At 43.0% G+C, this 19,391-nt stretch overlaps 1 protein-coding gene across 1 annotated transcript in view; it reads right to left on the bottom strand.

Moving 5' to 3' along the window:
* The window catches only part of ULK4 (unc-51 like kinase 4), a 497,317-nt gene that overhangs the window by 150,518 nt on the left and 327,408 nt on the right, over nucleotides 1-19,391 (bottom strand). The window contains 1 exon segment of the mRNA XM_029071432.2: nucleotides 8,134-8,300. Coding sequence (XP_028927265.1) covers nucleotides 8,134-8,300 — 167 coding nt within the window.

Here is a 19,391-nt window from a genome sequence, read left to right as displayed (position 1 = left end):
GGGCTCTTTCCACTAAGCCACGCTGCTTCTCTCCCAAGTGCTTAGTACAGTGCTCTGCACATAGTAAGCATTCAATAAATACTACTGATTGATGGCCCAACGCAATCTAGTCCAACATCAGGAAGCACTTATAGTATTAACTTAAACTTGGGAAGATGTCCGTAAAACCATCTCATTGAATTATCATACAAGCTGTCAGTACAAACACGAATTCTAAAAAATGCTATCATTCTTTAGGGTTAGCTCCTTGTGGGCAGGGAACGTGTGGACCAATTCTGCTGTACTGTACTTTCCCAAGCACTTGTACAGTGCTCTGCATACAGTTAAGTGCTCAATAAATACCACTGACTGACTTACAGATAATGGCTAATATATTTTTGGATCTGACTTTGTGCCACCATGGCTTTTATGAAGTGCCTTGCTCTCATTATTTGTTGCTTTTGCTATTTTTTCAATGGTACTTAAGTGCTTACTATATAGCAGACACTGCATTAAGCACTGGGGTAGATACAAGACAGTCAGGTTGGACACAGTCCCTGTCCCACATGGGGGCTCACAGTCTAATTTGGAGAGAGGAGAATTTAATCCTCATTTTACGGATGAGGTAACTGAGACATAGAGGAGTTAAGTGACTTACCCAAGGTCACACAGTTGACAAGTGGCAGAGCCAGGATGGGAACCCAGGTCCTTCTGATTTACCAGACCTGTGTTCTTTCCACTAAGGCACGCACTTCTTACTAGGCCATATTATTCTTATGTCAACACATAAAACAGAATACTAGTATTTGCTACCTCTGTTCCTCCCAAGAAATATTTTGAGAGAAGAAGTTGATGTTGTTAACACTTATGTACAAGCCACAGTCCATTCTTAAAAGGATGAGCAGGTAAAAAGATAGTTCCTAGAAGGACTGAGTTTCTTTTCCAGAGAGCCTCTTGGGATCCCAAACTTCTCGAGGCCTTTGCTGAAATCAGTAAAATCAATCTCATTTATTGAGCACTTGCTGTGTGCAGAGCACTGTACTAAGCACTTGGGAGAGTACAATATAAAAAGGTGGTACATAAGTTCCCTGTCAATAAATGTCTGTCTCCCCCTTTAGACTATAAGCTCATTATGGGCAGGGAACGCGCCTGCTAATTCTGTTTCACTGTACTCTTCCAAATGCTTAGTACAGTTTTCTTCATGTAGTAAGCATTCAATAAATACAGTTGATTGGAGGAGTTTATAGTCTAATAATAATAATTATTATGGTAGTTAAGTGCTTTCTATGTGCCATGGAGCGTCCTAAGCGCTGAGATCCATACAGTTAATGAGGTCAGACATGGGACTCACAGTCTAAGTAGAAAGGAGTAGGGTTTAATCTCATTTTACAGATAATTGAAGTACAGACAAGTGAAGTAACTTGCCCAAGGTCACACAGCAGGCATGGGATGGAGTCAGGAATAGGACCCAGTCCTCTGACTCCTAAGTTAATGCTCTTTCCATCGGGTCACATTACTTCTCTAGAGGGGGAGACAGATATTAATATAAACAGATTATGGATATGGACATAAGTGCTCTGGGGTTGAGGCTGGAGTGAAAAAAGGGTACAAAACCAAGTGCAAGGGTGATGCGGAAGAGAGTGGGAGTAGGGGAAATGAGGGCTTAGTCGGGGAAGTGTTGCAGGAGATGTGCTTTTAATAAGGCTCTGAAGGCTGGGAGAGTGATGGTCTGTTGAATATGAAGGGGGATGGAGTTTCAGGCCAGAGGCAGGATGTGAGCGAGAGGGCAGAAGCAAGAGAGGAGAGATTGAGGTACAGTGAGTAAGTTGGAGTCACAGAAGCAAAGTATGCAGACTGGGTTGTACTGATTGTTGCTGGTCCACTGGGGTCACTATCTGAAAGGCCCACAGAACACCATACTGTTTGGGCTGGGCTTCATTGTTTTTAAAAACCTTTTTTTCTGCCCTTCCTGTTGGCTGGATCCCCCTTTCAGTTCAACACTCGTAGATTATGCCTGAAACCAGCCTTCACTCTTCTCTTGTTCCCTGCCGGATAAAGCTGTTTGAGCTGAGCACTGACTCCGTACTGTTGAGCTGTCTGCGTTCCATGGCCTCCGTGAACACACTGATGCTGAGTACGGGCATTCTTGATACCAAACATCAGTCAAGTGCTCAAATACCTTCATGTTTTCAAAACTTCCCATAAGAAAACAATAATAATAATATTGATGATAATAATATTTACGCACTTATGTGCCAAGCACTGTGGTAGATACAAGATACTCAAGTTGGACACAGTACCCGTCCCACATTCATTCATTCAATCATATTTATTTGAGCGTTTACTGTGTGCAGAGAACTCTACTAAGCACTTGGGAGAGTACCCAATAAACGGACACTTTCTCCGCCCATGGGGCTCACAGTCTAAGTAGAGGGAGTTGGATTTGATCCCCATTTTACAGATAAGGAAACAGAGACACAGAGAAGTGAAGTGACTTGCCCGTGGTCACACAGCAGGCACCTGGCAGAGCCAGAATTAGAACCCACATCTTCTAATTCCCAGGTCCGTCCCACTCTTTTGATGGTAGAGAAGCAGCGTGGCTTGGTGGAAAGAGCACGGGCTCAGGAGTCACAGGTCGTGGGTTCTAATCCTGGCTCCTCCACCTGTCCGCTGTGTGACTTTGGGCGAGTCACTTCACTTCTCGGTGCCTCAGTTCCCTCGTCCGTAAAATGGGGATGAAGACTGTGAGCCCCACGTGGGACAACCTGATTACCCTGTATCTACCCCAGCCCTTAGAACAGTGCTCTGCACATAGTAAGCGCTTAACAAATGCCAACATTATTAAATAAGGGAATGGGGATAGATGGCTTCAAAGTAATGTAAATACTATAAGGCTTCTATCCGACCAGGTGAAATTCAAGATGGTTGTGGGACAAAAGTCATTTATTAGCTTGGCACCCTGATCCTGTCATCTGCTTGAAATGAGCTTTATAACAGGCAATCCTGGCAGAGTCGAATTACATTATAACCAATTCATAGCTCATTAGGCTAGGCAGGCAATCTTGGCAGAGTCCCATCATATTATAGCCAATACACAGCTCATTATGGTAAGCAGGCAATCCTGGCAGAGTGGCATGACATTATAACCAATTCACAGCTCATTATGGCAACTCTATTCTTCCATCTGGTCCTTTTCAAATCACTGGAAAAACCACATGGGCCCCTGTGGTCGTTCTAGGGGGCTGAATGAGCATCAGATGACAATACAGACTATTCCTGAACTTATGAAATACTAAAGAAATACCAAAGAACTCTAGAGTATGTCATCAAGAAGTCAGTCAATCATATTTAGTCGACGCTTAATGTATGTAGAGCACTGTACCAACTGTTTAAGAGAGAACAACACAACAATATAACAGACACATTCCCAGCCCACAGTGTGCTTACAGTCTAGAGAGGGAAGAAAGATATTAATATAAATAAATACAATTACAGATACGTATGTGTTGTGGGTCTGGAAGCAGGGATGAATGAAGGGAACAAGTCAAGGTGACACAGAAAGGAATGAGAGAAGAAGAAAGGAGGACTTAGTCAGGGAAGGACTCTTGGAAGAGATGAGCCTTCAATAAGGCCTGAAAGAGAGGAGAATAATTGTCTGTTGGATATGAAGAGGGAGGGCATTCGAGACCAGAGGCAAGAAGTGTGTGAGAGATCAGTGATCAGATAGGTGAGATCGAGGTACAGTGAGGAGGTTGATATTAGAGGAGTGAAGTGTGTGGACCGGTCGGAGGAGGCAAAGTGACTGAGTGCTTTAAAGCCGATGGTAAGGAGTTTCTGTTTGATGTGCAGGTTGATGGGCAACCACTGGAGGTTCTTGAGAAGTGGGGAAACATGGCCTGAACATTTCTGTAGAAAAATGAGTGGGGAGAGACAGGAGGCAGGGAGGTCAGCAAGGAGGCTGGAATGGTAATCAAGGCAGGATAGGATAGGCGCTTGGATTAACATAGTAGCAGTTTGGATGGAGAGGTAGAGAGGTACTGGTGGAAAGAACCATGATCCCTCACTGATCACTGCATCTTTATCATTAATAGCATCTATTTTGTGCCTATTGCGTACAGAGAGCACCGTACTCAGAATCTGTATGAATCAAGTCAGAGTTGAGGATCGATTAATCAATCAATGATATTTTTTGATTGCTTACTGTGCGCAGAGCACTGCACTAAGTGGTTGGGAGAGTATAACACAACAGAGTTCGTAGAGCCCTTCCTTGCCCACAGTGAGCTTACAGTCTAGAAGTCACCTTGCCTAACCACTTCATTTATTTATTCATTCAATTATATTTATTGAGTGCTTACTGTGTGTGTGTGAGAGAGAGTGAGAGAGAGAGAGAGAGAGAGAGGTTTACTCTTGCACCAACAACTCCATGTTTCCATGTTTGAGAAATTAAGGAGGAACTTGAAAAGCTCTTACAGTACACTCTCAATCCATCAAGAAACTCTTGCAACTAAAAAAGGCTAAAAGCATCATCAAAATCTTTGAGACAATTATAGAGCAGCAACTAAGAACTACTAAAGTGACATCTCCACCAGAACGCTTTCCCTGAATAATTTTTCTTCTGTCCATCCTATTTTCCTTCCTTGCTGGGTCACCTAAGTACTTGAGTCCATGACTTCTAAGCACGTAGGTAACTCAGCCCACCCTTTACACTACCTGGAATTTAATGTCAGACACCTTGGCTAAATTGTAAGCTCTCTGAGGAGCAGGGATGTGTCTACTTACTCTGTTGTCCTCTCCCAGGCACTTAGTACCATGTTCTGCACAGTGAGTGCTCATCTACCAACGATTGACTGTGTTCTGGAGACAAAGATACCAGAAGACCTGTACATGATTTTGCGCTGTGTTGCTACAGTGCTATAGACTGATAATAAACCTAAATAAATCCAGGTACTTATCAGTTTTCCCAAGGAAATCACAGAACTCATTGCTGTCACTGAACTCTTATCTGGGAGGGTACACCAGTCAACAATTCGCGAAAAGGCAAACAGAAAACAAAATCAAGGAGGTCGGCATGTTCTTTGGAAGGATAACCAATAAGGTTCAAAGTTAAAGAGGCATCTAGCTTCTCAACTTTTTCTACAGAATTGTGGAGGGTAAAACAATTTGTGTGTTCATTCCTGGGCTTCTCACAGTTACCACATCTGTATTCCAGAAGAATTCAATCAATCCAGTGGTTCCACCAAATACCACTCTTAGCATCAAATGCCAAGTGAGAAACACAAACCATGAAGTCCCAAAACAGTGAATCAATCGATAGTATACCTTGAGCGGTTATTGTGTGCAGAGCACTGAACTAAGCATTTGAGAAGAGTAGAGTCCAAAGAATCTGGTCGGCACTTTCCCTGCCCACAAGAATCTTACAGTCAAGAGGCAAGTCAAGAATAACATTCACAGTATCATATCTTCACTGAGTGGTCCAAGACAAGAACAAGGTTTGCAAACAGTAAGCACTCAATAAATACGAGTGAATGAACACGCATTATCTGGGAAGTATATTTTGATCCAGAGGCGCTCTGGGCCAGCCCTCTAGACCTTCATGATGATTTATTTCTTACTGATTTACTTATCAACGCTGATGAAATAAAGTTACTTTCATACTCCAACTATTGTGCATTTGTCAGTTTATGTCTGCATTCCCCATGTAAGAGCAGGGATTGTGTCTTTTACTTTGGTATGTTACTCAAGTATGCAAACAGAATTCTGTTGCGTAAATATTATTGAGGAAAATAGGCTAGAGAATGGATAAAAATGGACTGTCCAAACATGCAGAATGATATACTGAAGGTGGCAGAACAGAAACAAATAGGCAGAAGCAACATTTTAAAAACACTATGATCCTAAATCTGAAAATATATGGCATAACAGTAGATAAATGGGATCTGCAACAAAAGGCAGTCTAGCCTGGAATACAGATATTAAAAACAAGGTGAACTTCTGGTCAGTTCTTAAAAATAATGACACCAAAAGCAGAAATGAAATCAGTGCCTTCAGGCACTGGGGACAGCAAATACTCACTTGGCCCAATGAAAAGAACATGGGCCAGGGAGTCAGGGTTCCTGAGTTCTAATCCCAGCTTGGCCATGTACCGATGTGACCTTGGGAACATCACTTAACTTTTCGGTGCCTCAGTTCCCTCATCTGCAAAATGGAGATTCAATACCTATTCTCCCTCCTACTCGGCCTGTGAATTCCTGAGCCTGATTAATTTGTATCTACCCCAGCACTTAATACAGTGCTTGGGACACAGTAAGCACTTAAAAAATCCAACAGATATTATTTATAAGGGTGAATTTCTACAGGTACATGATGAGGAAATGACTGTTGTTCATATATTAGCTACACTGATAAAATCCTATTAACACGTCTAACATTTGGAACCCAAAGTACAGCCAGGTGTATTATGCAATGAGAAAATTCAGATCTTAGAACATTTTACAACTTGATTGTACTAAGCTTTTTCTATTTTATGTGGCGAATTTCAGCTCACTGTGGACAGGGAATGTGTCTACCAATTCTGCTATATTGTTATATGGTGCTCTCCCAAGCTCTTATTACAGTGTTCTGCACACTGGAAGCACTCAGTGAATATTATTGATTGAATGACTAGCGGAAATCTTCTGACTTTCTTCTAGCTGATACTTCCTCGGTATTTCTTTACAGAGCTAGTACGTAGAGGGAATGTAAGTGTCTCGCCTTTTTCAGAACAACTATCTAGACAGTTCAAGGTAACTATCCAAGGATTTCAGTAGAGAGTAACCATGGGTGAAATACACATTCCATGCCTCATTAGTGAAATGCTCTTAGATTAATGAAGTTCTGAGTTTTAAAACTAAATCTGGTACTGCCCAAAGAAGTGGGACTATCACTCTGATGTCATACTCCACAGGAAATTTTAGTTTTTACAAGTGCTCAAAAATATCAAATAATAGTCTTGTAATAGAAATATAGTTTGGTTTCGTGGCTGGAACACAGGTCTGGAGTCAGAAGGACCTGGGTTCTAATCCAGATCCATTACTTGTCTGCTGTGTGACCTTGGGCAAGTCACTTTGTTTATCTGGGCATCTGTAAAATGGGGATTAAGACTGAGAGCCCCATGTTGGACAGGGACTGTAACCAACATGATTTGCTTATATCTAATCCAGTGCATAGTACAGTGCCGGCACATAGTAAGTGCTTAACAAAAACCACAATTATCATTATTAGTGGATAGAGAAGCAGCGTGGGTCGGTGGAAAGAGCCTGGGCTTGGGAGTCTGAGGTCATGGGTTCGAATCCCAGCTCTGCCACTTGCCAGTTGTGTGACTTTGGGCAAGTCACTTCACTTCTCTGGGCCTCAGTTACCTCATCTGTAAAATGGGGCTTAAGACTGTGAGCCCCACGTGGGACAACCTGATCACCTTGTATCCCCCCAGCGCTTAGAACAGTGATTTGCACATAGTAAGCGCTTAACAAATACCACTATTATTATTATTATTACTATTATTAGAGCACGGGCCTGGGAGTTAGAAGGACCCGGGTTCTAATTCAGCCTCCACCTGCTGTGGGAACTTGGGCAAGTCACTTCACTTCTCTGTGCCTCAGTTAGGTCATCTGTAAAACGGGGATTAAGATTGTGACCCCATGTGGGACAGTGACTGTGTTCAATCTGATTACTCTGCATCTAGCCCAGTGCTTAGAAATAGTGCCTGGCACACAGTAAGTGCTTAACAAATACCATAAAGAAAAATCCCACCCAAAAAAACAGCTTTTCAAGCCATTCCAGATGGCCAGTACACACACAATGCATGAAATCCACTTGGGAGAAGGCCCCAGTGAATAAGGCACTCTTCCATGGCCCTTAAGGCTGTAAATTTGAAAGACCAGAGGTGCCTTAGCAAGGCCCTGGTGGGGTCCTCTTTTCCTATTGTCAGACTTAAATACAGAACACTTAGATGTGTGTTTGTATTTCTTTCATTTTTTTCTCTCACTCTCTTTCATAGTACATTTTTTTCATTTAAATGGCTATACATTATCCAAGATTCATAAATAAGGGTAAGATTAGGGAGGGGCATGGCATTGCTGTTGTGAAATTCACTGGACTGGAAAATAAATTCCTTACCTGCAAAGTCAGCCGTACAATGTTGGTGGTATAAGTTAGCATGCAGTGTAAAATATCAAGCAGAGAAAGAAGCAGTGCAATTGCAGTCTTGATACTGTTTTTACTGTCCATTTCCAGGTACACTGTTGCAGCTTCAGTTAAGAGGTGACAGATGTGAGAGACCAATCCTGCAGGAGCAAAAAATGGACAAAATAAATCTCCATATTCTGATACATAAAAGAAAATGTGTTTGAAGACCAATCCATCAACTAATCAATAATAGTGATTGAGCACCTACTGCACTAAGTTCTTCGGAGAGGACGAGAGAATTAGAAGATGTAATTCCTGTCTTCAAGGAGTTTATAATTTAGTAAGGGAGTAAGACACAAAATAAATTACAGGTAGGAAAAGAGGAGAACAGAAATATGGATAAGAGAATGGAGAGATGGGTAAGGATGGACAATGGCTCTATAAGTAATATTGTGAAGTAATAATAATAATAATGTTGGTATTTGTTAAGCGCTTACTATGTGCCACGCACTGTTCTAAGCACTGGGGGAAGATACAAGGTCATCAGGTTGTCCCACGTGGGGCTCACAGTCCTCATCCCCATTTCCAGATGAAAGAACTGAGGCACAGAGAAGTTAAGTGAGTTACCCAAGGTCACACAGCTGACAAGCGGCGGAGCCGGCATTAGAACCCATGATCTCTGATTCCCAAGCCCGGGCTCTTTCCACTGAGCCACGCTGCTTTAGGTACTGTAAGGAAGCAGCACAGTGACGGAGCCAAGTCCCGTGAAGTTCAAAGGCACTGGAGCTTTCTGGCTTTCCCCCCTTTCTCCTCTCCTTCCCTGGGGCCCCAGGGAACAAATGAATCACGACTCCTGGTCTCCTTTGGCAGGTCCTCCTTCACTCCACTGGTGATGGGAGGGGCCTCACCTTCCCCTGCCCTACAATTACGGGTTCTTACCCCGCCACCCCATCCACCCTCTGGTGCCGAGGCAAAGGTAAAACCGAGGGGCTCAGCTGGTCCCAGCATGGGAAAAGGTCAGCGAGGAGAGACTCCCGCTCGTCTGAGCCTCAAGAGCAGCCACAGAGACTGGATGCCAGGGAGGCAGGGGTAAATGGAAAGCTGGGGAGGGGATGGAGGGGGGTGGAGTGATGGAAAGAGAAAGATGGAGACAGACACATAGAGACAGAGAGAAATAGGGAATGTCACTGTTTATTGTTGATTTGTACTTTCCCAAGCACTCTGCATACAGTAAGCACTCAATAAACATGACTGAATGAATGGATACAGAGACAGAAGACAGAAAGACAGAGAGATAGAAAAAAGACAGACAAGAAACAGAAAGACAGAGAAGTAACCATGCTACAGCTGCCATAGACCCAAGAAACAGCTGCTGCAGCCAATGCCCATCAACACCTCTCCTCTCAACCGTATCCGCAGTGCCAGCTTTTAAAACAGCCGAATATGGAGCGGGATTTCCCCAGGCAAAGGGGAAGCAGTGGGATCTAATGGACAGAGCCCGGGCTTTGGAGTCGGAAGGACCTGGGTACTAATCAGTCCTTAGAACGGTGCTTGACATATAGTAAGCGCTTAACAAATACCATCATTATTAATCCTGGCTCTGCCATGTGTCGGCTGAGTGACCCTCGGCAAGTCAGTAAACAAGCGAGAGCCAGTTTGACAGGAAGGATGTGATTTTTCTCAGTGAAATGAATATCATTAATTAGCCTTATGGCTGTATGTACATATCTGTAATTTATTTATATTAATGTCTCGGTGGACCGAGTACCCCGGCCTCTGCAGCCATGGGGTTTGGGGTTCCACCAATCCACCTCCACTTTCCTTTGGGAAGCAGCGTGGCTCAGTGAAAAGATCACAGGCTTGGGAGACAGTGGTCATGAGTTCGACTCCCAGCTCCGCCACTTGTCAGCTGTGTGACTGTAGGCAAGTCACTTAACTTCTCTTTGCCTCAGTTACCTCATCTGTAAAATGGGGATTAAGACTGTGAGCCTCACGTGGGGCAACCTGATTACCCTGTACTTCCCCCAGCGCTTAGAACAGTGCTCTGCAGATAGTAAGCACTTAACAAATACCAACATTATGTCTCTCCCCCCCCCAGACTGTAAGCTCATGTGGCCAGGGACTGTGTCTATTATACTGTTATACTGTACTCTCCCAAGCTCTTAGTACAGCGCTCTGCACAGAGTAAGTGCTCAATGAATCCGATTGACTGAGTTGAACACAACTAACAGCTGGTTAGCTAGGGCAAACAATCTCAGTAAACAATAGCTAGTGTGAAGGCCCTGAAGCCCACAGGCAGTTAGGGGCACAGACACCACTCTGTCTATGTGGAGAAGGAGTTGGGAGGGGAAGGGGCTGGGCCAGCCTGAGGCAGTGAGGTTGAGAGGGTGGACGGGCACTAAGAGGTTTGGCTCCAATTGCACCTGGAATAATAATGCTGGTATTTGTTCAGTGCTTACTATGTGCCGAGCACTGTTCTAAGCACTGGGGTATACACAGGGGAATCAGGTTGTCCCACGTGGGGCTCACAGTCTTAATCCCCATTTTACAGATGAGGGAACTGAGGCACCAAGAAGTTAAGTGACTTGCCCAAAGTCACACAGCTGACAAGTGGCAGAGCCGGGGTTCAAACCCATGACCTCTGACTCCAAAGCCCGTGCTCTTTCCAGTGAGCCAGGCTGCTTCTCTGAATACTGCTGGCAATTCTGGTCACCACATCTTAGGAAGGGCAGAATAGAGCTGAAAATCGCCTGAGAAGGGCAAGTAATGATCAAATCTTTTGCATGAGGAGAGTCGCAAAAGATTAGGATGCTTCAGTCTGGAAAGGAGAGACAGACTAATCTTCTCTGTGACTTGGTTTCTCATCTCAACTGTATATATCTTCATTACCCTATTTATTTTGTTAATGTGATGTACATCACCTTGATTCTATTTATTTACTATTGTTTTAAGGAGATGTTCTTCCCTTTGATTCTATTTATTGCCATTGTTCTTGTCTGTCTGTCTCCCCCAGTAAGACTGTAAGCCCGTCAAATGGCAGGGACTGTCTCTATCTGCTATCGATTTGTACATTCCAAGCGCTTAGTACAGTGCTCTGCACATAGTAAGTGCTCAATAAATAATATTAAATGAGTGAATGAATCTACAAAGTAAAGAGAATAATACCTACCCATATCTAACCTACTGGGAATTTGTGAGGAATTTCTAGATACTATCGGGAAAAAAAAAAAGCTCAGACAAGAGCTCTAGAATGTATTATTCTAACAAAAAAACTAAAGTTTTGTAGAACAACTATTATTATTTCCTTGGAAAACAAATGCTATTACACAAAACTTCCAAGAAAAAGGTTTTGATTTTTTTTCCTACCCCTGTCTGGCAAAGCCCAATGGGTAACCCCATTTTAAACAGCTCTTTTAAAAGACATAACACCCACCATCCAGCACATTCAATATTAATATGAACAAGCTGTTCTCGGTTCATATAATTGCGTACTTATTACTTTTTTCCCAATGGCTTGAGTTACAAAACAAATGTCAGGCTAAAGTTTGAATGTCCTAGCTCTAATTTAACTAAAGACACTCACTAAAAATCATTTCAAAAAAATTCTTTGTATTCAATTTATTCACCTCTCTGGTTTTTCTAAAAACAGTATTTGTAATTTAAATGCGGCATCTAAAAATGATACAATAACCTGGGATACATTTGTTTAACACCGCCATTGTCAGCTAGGAGTTGCCCTTCTACCTCCAAACATAATATTAGAGCTGTGCCAGACAAAACAGGTGATCTTTGTTAGAATAAATGATAAATTTAATTAAACACCCCCAAAAAGGAAAGTCTTTATCAAAAGAAAAAAGCTGGTGGGAGATGCCTAAATACAAGCTATTCCTACTCCTATTGTTAAATATTTCCCCACTAGTCACAAAATCAGTTGAATGAGTCATTTGGCATAATTTCATACAACCTAAACAATCAAGACAAATAATTCCTCTGTTTGTTGGGCGAAACTGGCAAAAGCCACCCTGGGAGACATGCCAATCAATCGATTGTAATTATTGAGTGCTTACTGTGTACAGGGCACCGTAGTAAGCGCTTCGGAGAGTACAAACCAAGTACATGAGTCACATTCTCTACCCACAATGAGCTTACTGTAGCAGCAGTTGGAATAGAGAAGAAGGGCAGATTTTAGCCATGTCATTAAGGTCGAACCGACGGGATATGGTGACAGGTTGATATGTGGGTTGAATTACAGCAATGAGTTGATAAACACCTAGGTTAAGGTCTTGCAAGACAGGAAGGATGGTGGTGCTGTTTATAGTGACGGGAGAGTCAGGGGGAGGACAGGGTCTGCGTGGGAATATGAATAATAATAAAAAAATAAACAGCCTCACTCCAGGTAATGGAACACCATTTGGGATAGTTTCCTGCCTTTCCCTCGCCCACATCCTCCCTCTGGCTTGGAATGACCTCTATTTTCATATCCAACATCCCACCTCCAAAGCCTTATTAAAGGCACATCTCCTCCAAGAGGTCTTCCATGACTCCAGACCCTCATTTCTTCTTCTCCCACTCACTTCTGTCACCCTGGCACTTGGATTCACACCCTTTAATCACCCCTTCCTCAGCCCCACAGCACTTATATATGTAAGTTATTTATTTACATTAGTGTCTTTCTCTCTAGACTGTAAGCTCTTTTTTAATGGTATCTGTTAAACACTTACTATGAGTCAAGTCAATTGTATTTATTGAACTCTGTACTAAGCACCTGGAAGAGTACAATACAACAAGGTAACAGACATATTCCCTGCCCACATTGAGTTTACATTCTAGAGGGGAGCGGGCACTGTACTAACCACTGGGGTAGATACAAGCTAACCAGGTACGACAAGGGGTTCACATTCTAAGGAGGAGCAAGAACAGATATTGAATCCCTATTTTACAGGTTAGGTAACTGAGGTATAGAGAAGTTATGACTTGCCCAAAGTCACAGAGCTGGAAAATGGCAGTCAAGATTAGAATCGAGGTCCTCTGACTCGCAGGCCCTGCTCTTTCCACTAGAACTAGCTGTTTCTCCATGCCTCTGGGGGAAGGAACGTGTCTACCAACTCTGTTATCCTGTACTTTCCCAGGTATTTAGTATAGTGTTCTGCAAACAGTAAATGCTCAATAAATATGATTGAGTGATTGATTGGGGGGGGGCTATTGAAATTGAAGATTATTGAAGACACTGTTTAGTTCAGTGCTTTGCAAACAGGAAGTGCTCAATAAATATGATTGACATTGATTGAGTGGGGCTATTGAAGACAATGTTTAGTACAGTGCTCAGCAAACAGTAAGTGCTCAATAAATATGATTGACCGATTGACTGAGTGGGGCTATTGAAGACTATTGAAGACACTGTTTAGTACAGTGCTCTGCACACAGTAAGTGCCCAATAAATACGACTGAGTGGGGCTATTGAAGACTATTGAAAGCACTGTTTAGAACAGTGCTCTGGAAACAGTAAGTGCTCAATAAATATGATTGAGTGATTGATTGAGTAGGGCTTTTGAAGACTTTGGGCACTGTACAACCTTATTTGAAAAGCAGGTTGGCCCCATCATTTTTTTTTAAGATATCACAATGATAGGAGTCAATTTCAAGAAGAGTCCAATAACTGTTTCCTCATGACCCAGTGAGTCCTACCCCTTCAGGGTTGGAAATGGGACATGGAAGTCTCTCTGGACTCCCTTTGCAGCTATGAACATGAGGTGGGAAGTGAGTTCCAAATAGGCAACTTACTACTTGGGTTTCATGGTTGCAATGGAGACAGGTGATTCTTAGGTTTCATCATCTGATTCTGGGATGTCTACTGTGGTTTTCAGTCAGAACCCTGAAACAGATCCAAAAATCTAGGCCAGTCCTGACAACAGTCCAGTTCGGCAGTACGCTTCCTCACTCATTAGGGGGTAATAGAGAATGAAAAGGATAAACAGAAAATTCACACTTTCCTCTCCATCCGAACTGCTGCCACATTAATACAAGCACTCATCCCATCCTACCTGGATTTCTGCATCAGCTTCCTTGCTGGCCTCCCAGCCTCCTGCCTCCCCATTCCAATCCGTACTTTGTTGCCCGGATCATTTTTCTACAGCAACATTCAGGACATGACACCCCACTCCTCAAAAAAACTCCAGTGGCTGCCCATCCACCTCTGCATCAAACAAAAACTCCTCACCATTGGCTTTAAAAACACTCAATCACCTTGTCCCCTCCTACCTCACTTACTCTCCTACTATAACCCAGCTCACACATTCCCTTCTCTAATGCTAACCTTCTCACTGTGCCTCGATCTCACCTATCTCACCATCTATCCCTAGCCCAAGTCTTTCCTCTAGCCTGGAACGCACTCCCTCCTCAAATCTGATGGACAGTTACTCTTGTCACTGCTTCAAAGCCTTATTGAAGGGCCATCCTCTACAGGCGGCCTTCCCTAAGCCGCCCCCCCCCCAACCCCCTTTCCTCTTTTTCACTCCTTTTGCATCATTCTGACTTGCTCCCTTTGTTCTCCCTTCCCAGCCCCACAGCACTTAAGTACATATTTGTCATTTATTTACATTAGCGTCTGTCTCCCCCTGCCTCCACAGTAAGCTCGTTGTGGGCAGGGAATGTGTCTGTTTGTTGTTGTATTGTACTCTCCCAAGAGCTTAGTACAGTACTCTGCACATAGGAAGCGCTAAATAAATACAACTGAATAAATGAGTGAAGAGACATTACTAGAGGGACAGGAGCAGAAGAATGAATAGCAAAGGAAGAAGGTTGAGCATTTTCTAGTTTTCCCTACCTGGCAGGTTTATGGTTTCTGGCTTCTGAAGGTGTCACATGTTACTTCCCAAATGGGTTAAAGTCTGTCTCCCCCGTCCCCTGACCCCTCCACCGTATAAAACAGAAGACAATCGTGTCAAGACTGATTTGTCAGAATGGGAATGTGAGTTATCTAGAGAACATCTGGGTTGAAAAACACCCTGTCAGATCTTCTCATTCACTGGATTCCCTCGTTCAGAAATTATGGGACCCTAGTATTCCTTGTGACCAAAATATTCTTACAGTTTTGAAGCACTGTTTTGATCACCTTTAACACAGGGTAGCAGAAAAAAGAACATGGAGGTTCACGTAATTAAATTCCCTGACTCTCCAAAATCTCTGACTACTCCATGTCATTCCTTTATTTAACACAACAGACTGTACATTTCTCTACTGACTTGCTTCGTAATAAATCCCTACTACCTTCAACACCGATGCTTGTACCTTGTCCTTTCAACTATGAATCATAAAACCCCTTTTCACCAGTTTTCATTAGGCCTCTCTGTGCCACAGTGAGGTATTATCATCGGTTTTTCATTCTGAAGAAAATATATGAATAGCATGAATATGGATTATGCCATTTTTCACATCACATTTGTAAAATTCAATTTTAAATATAGCACGGTATTCGTTGTTTACGAGATATTCTAACAGCAAATGGATAACTATTTTGTTGAAAGGACATTTTTAAGACTTTGAAGAATGAAGAATCCCAGTTCCAAGCACCTCACGACCTGGCCTCACCATCCTGCCAACAAACGATCAGCAATCTCTGTTATTTACTGCTTGCTTACTTAAGAAGTCCGCAGGGGACCGATACTCAGGGATCCATGTATTCTAAACTGATTCCAGTGCTATTCCCCCATATCTGAGATTCCCATATCATGCTCTCAGCCAGATTTAGCAGTTTTTCCAGTAGTGAAAATGTACTGTCGGACAGTAGAGCGATCTGGCAGAGAAAAACTCTGTTGGAACTCCCCTCCTAGTCAGCCGTACACCGAGGGTGAGTAAATTTATTCTATTCTTTCAGGAATAGATCCAAGCCTCCATCCCATGAGCAACTGACATTTGGAATTTTCCTTTCGGTGAGGAATGGCACTGCTCTTATACTTTCCTTGTCAAGGGAGTCCTTCCTCAGAATTCAAGTGAGGCATGTTCCTCCCTTTAGTTAGATGAAGACTGTGGATTGGTGAAATCTTGGTTCATCTGCTTTGGGATTCTCTAAAGGTTTCAATTCTTTACTAAGGTATACCAAAGGCCCACTCTCAATTTTGATATGGAATTTACAAGCTTGTCCTCTCACTACCTGATATCTATAGGCATGGAAACCAAACTATGGTTAGTCAATTCAAAGACATGGTAAAAAAAATGTGTCTTTCAAATGAGCAGAAAAAAATGTTCCTTCCCAGGACTTCTGAGGCTAAATGAGTACAACAATGACAATAATAATAACATTTAATAATCACTTACTATGCACCAAGCACTGTATTAAGCATTGGGGTAGATACAAGATCATCATGTCAGACACAGTCCCTGTACCGCCCAAGGCTCATAGCCTAAGTAGAAGAGAGAACTGCTTTGTAATCCCCATTTTACAAATGAGGAAACTGAGATACAATCATATTTATTGAGCACCTACTGTGTGCGGAGCACTGTACTAAGCATTTGGGAAATACAACCCAACAATATAATAGACAAATTCCCTGCTCATGACAGAGCTTAGAGATAAGTGATTTGCCCAAGGCAACAAGCAAGTAAGTGACAGATTGCTGACACCTCCCTGATATTATTGAGGATTTTAAACTATTTAACTGAATCCTATATTTCTCACTCACTTTCTGTGTATATAGATTTATAGCCATTGTTTTGTCTTCGAAGATGATGCCGACAGCAAGATCGGATCCACGGGTGTGACAGTGGCTGAAAGGAATTCTGTGCGACATACTTTCTTCTGCGTTGTTCACCCTTAAGGACTGACTGTGCTAATAGGTTTGCCTTTTGTCTCATTCAATCTTGTTCATTTTCAACCTCGCCTCTCACTCTATTTACTACTGCATCACTACATTAAAGATTACCCAGAGTATTCCTCTGGTGAGCTAGTTTGGATAATGGTGAATGGTTAGGACAACTTTTCTAGCCCCTTCTCATTTTTGGTGCTATCCCACTGCCAGCAGAACACTGGCTGACTTACTTTTTCAGCAGTGGTGATTTGCACTGAGCAGCTACATTCTCTCACCCGATCTACCGGTGACCAATAATTGGCATTGCTAGGGGATCAATTAGTACTACAGGTGCAGTTTGGAGCCGTGAAATAGAATACGCTCATGTCCCTTTGAAGCGCAGCTTTAATTTACAACCAGTACTTTCTCTAAGGAGACCTGCACTTAATGATACACTCTCTGTCACAAAAAGCCCAGACTCCGATGGCAAACTTATGGGTATCTGCAAGTAAGCAGGGGATGTACCTGCATAGGCTCTTCATCAAAAACTCTGAGGAATGCCACAGAATTTCAAAGATGTCAATGTGACCATCATATTCAGAAAAAAATAGGCATAAAGGCTGACTGTGGATACTATTTGTAGCCAAATCCAACAGCCTCTACTCCATCAAAATCATCCTAGAACTCTCAGCTGCCTTCAACACTGTGGACCACCCCCTTCTCCTTGAAACTTTATCCAGCCTCGGCTTCACTGACAGTGTCCTCTCTTGGTTCTCCTGTCACTCTAATCACCCCTTCTCAGTTTCTTTTGCAAGCTCCTCCTCTGCCTCCCACCCTCTAATTGAGGGAATACTTCAAGGCTCATATATGGGTCCCCTTCTATTAACCATCTACACTCACTCTCTTGGAAAACTCATTCACTACCATAGTTTCAAAGATGATTTCCAAATTTACCTCTTCCCTTCTTTGCAGCCTCGCATTTCCTTCTGCCTTCAGGACATCTCTACCTGGATGACCCACCAACACCTCAAACATGTCCAAACCCTACACTCCCCCTGACCTTCCCAACATTGTAGAGAATACTACCATCCCCCAAACCACAAGTCCATAACCTTGGCTCATATCTCATTCAACTCACACATTCCATCTGTCAGCAAATCCTGTCGATTCTACCTTTAAAACATCACTAAAATCTGCCCTTTCTTCTCCATCCAAACTGTTGCCGCATTATTCAAAGCACTTATCCTAGCCCACCTCGATAACCACAGCGTGGTTCAGTGGAAAGAGCACAGGCTTGGGAGTCAGAGGTCATGGGTTCGAATCCCTGCTCTGCCGCTTGTCAGCTATGTGACTATGGGCAAGTCACGTAACTTCTCTGTGCCTCAGTTACCTCATCTGTAAAATGGGGATGAAGACTATGAGCCTCACATGGGACAACGTGATTACCCCTTATCTACCCCAGCACTTAGAACAATGCTCTGCACATAGTAAGCACTTAAATACCAACATTATTATTATTATTATTATTATTATAAACACTTAGTGGATAGAGCATGGGCCTGGGAGTCAGTAGGTCATGGGTTCTAATGCCGGCTCCACCACTTGTTTTCTATATGCCCTGGGGCAAATCACTTGACTTCTCTGGGCCTCAGTTACCTCATCTGTAAAATGGTGATTGATACTATAAGCCCCACATGGGACAGGGACTGTGTCCACCTTGATTTGCTTATATTCACCCCGGCGCTTAGTACAGTGCTTGGCACATAGTAAGCACTTCACAAATGCCATCATTATTTACCTGCCTCCTCAATGACCTCCCTGGCTTTTTATCCACCTCTGCACCGAACAGAAACAAACCATCAACTTTAAAGCACTCAATCACTGTGTCCCCTCCTGTCTTACCTGAATGACTTTCTACTACAGTCCAGCCCGCACACTTCACTCCTTAGTGCCACCTCATTCACTATATCTCATTCTATTCTGTCTCGCTGCCGACTCCTTTCCCACATCCTTCCTCTGGCCTGGAACTCCATCCCTCTCCACATATACTAAATCATCACTCTATCTTCAAAGCCTTACTGAAGTCACACCTCTTCCAAGAGGTCTTCCCTGATTCAGCCCTTTTTTCCCCGACTCCCTTTCCCCTCTGAATCATCTCTGCACTTGGATCTGTACCCTTGAAGCACTTGATATTCTCCCCACCCTCAGGCCCACAGCTCTTATCTGTAATTTATTGATTCACTTAGATTATTGTCTGTCTCCCCTCTAGACTGTAAGCTCGCCGTGGTCGGGGAATGTGTCTACCAACTCCATTGTACTGTATTCTCCCAAGCCCTCAGTACAGAGCTCTGCACCAAGTAAGTGTTCAATAAATACCACTGATCAATGGATTGATATCACAGTTCTCAATCGCTGGAAAAAAAAAATCTTATCTAGAGTGCTTCTCAGCCCAATAATGAAACAAGG

This window comes from Ornithorhynchus anatinus, chromosome 8 (assembly GCF_004115215.2).
Source record: "Ornithorhynchus anatinus isolate Pmale09 chromosome 8, mOrnAna1.pri.v4, whole genome shotgun sequence".
Lineage (NCBI taxonomy): Eukaryota > Metazoa > Chordata > Mammalia > Monotremata > Ornithorhynchidae > Ornithorhynchus > Ornithorhynchus anatinus.
The sequence above is the reverse complement of the archived record's forward strand: the minus strand, read 5'-3'. Positions and strand labels throughout refer to the sequence as shown.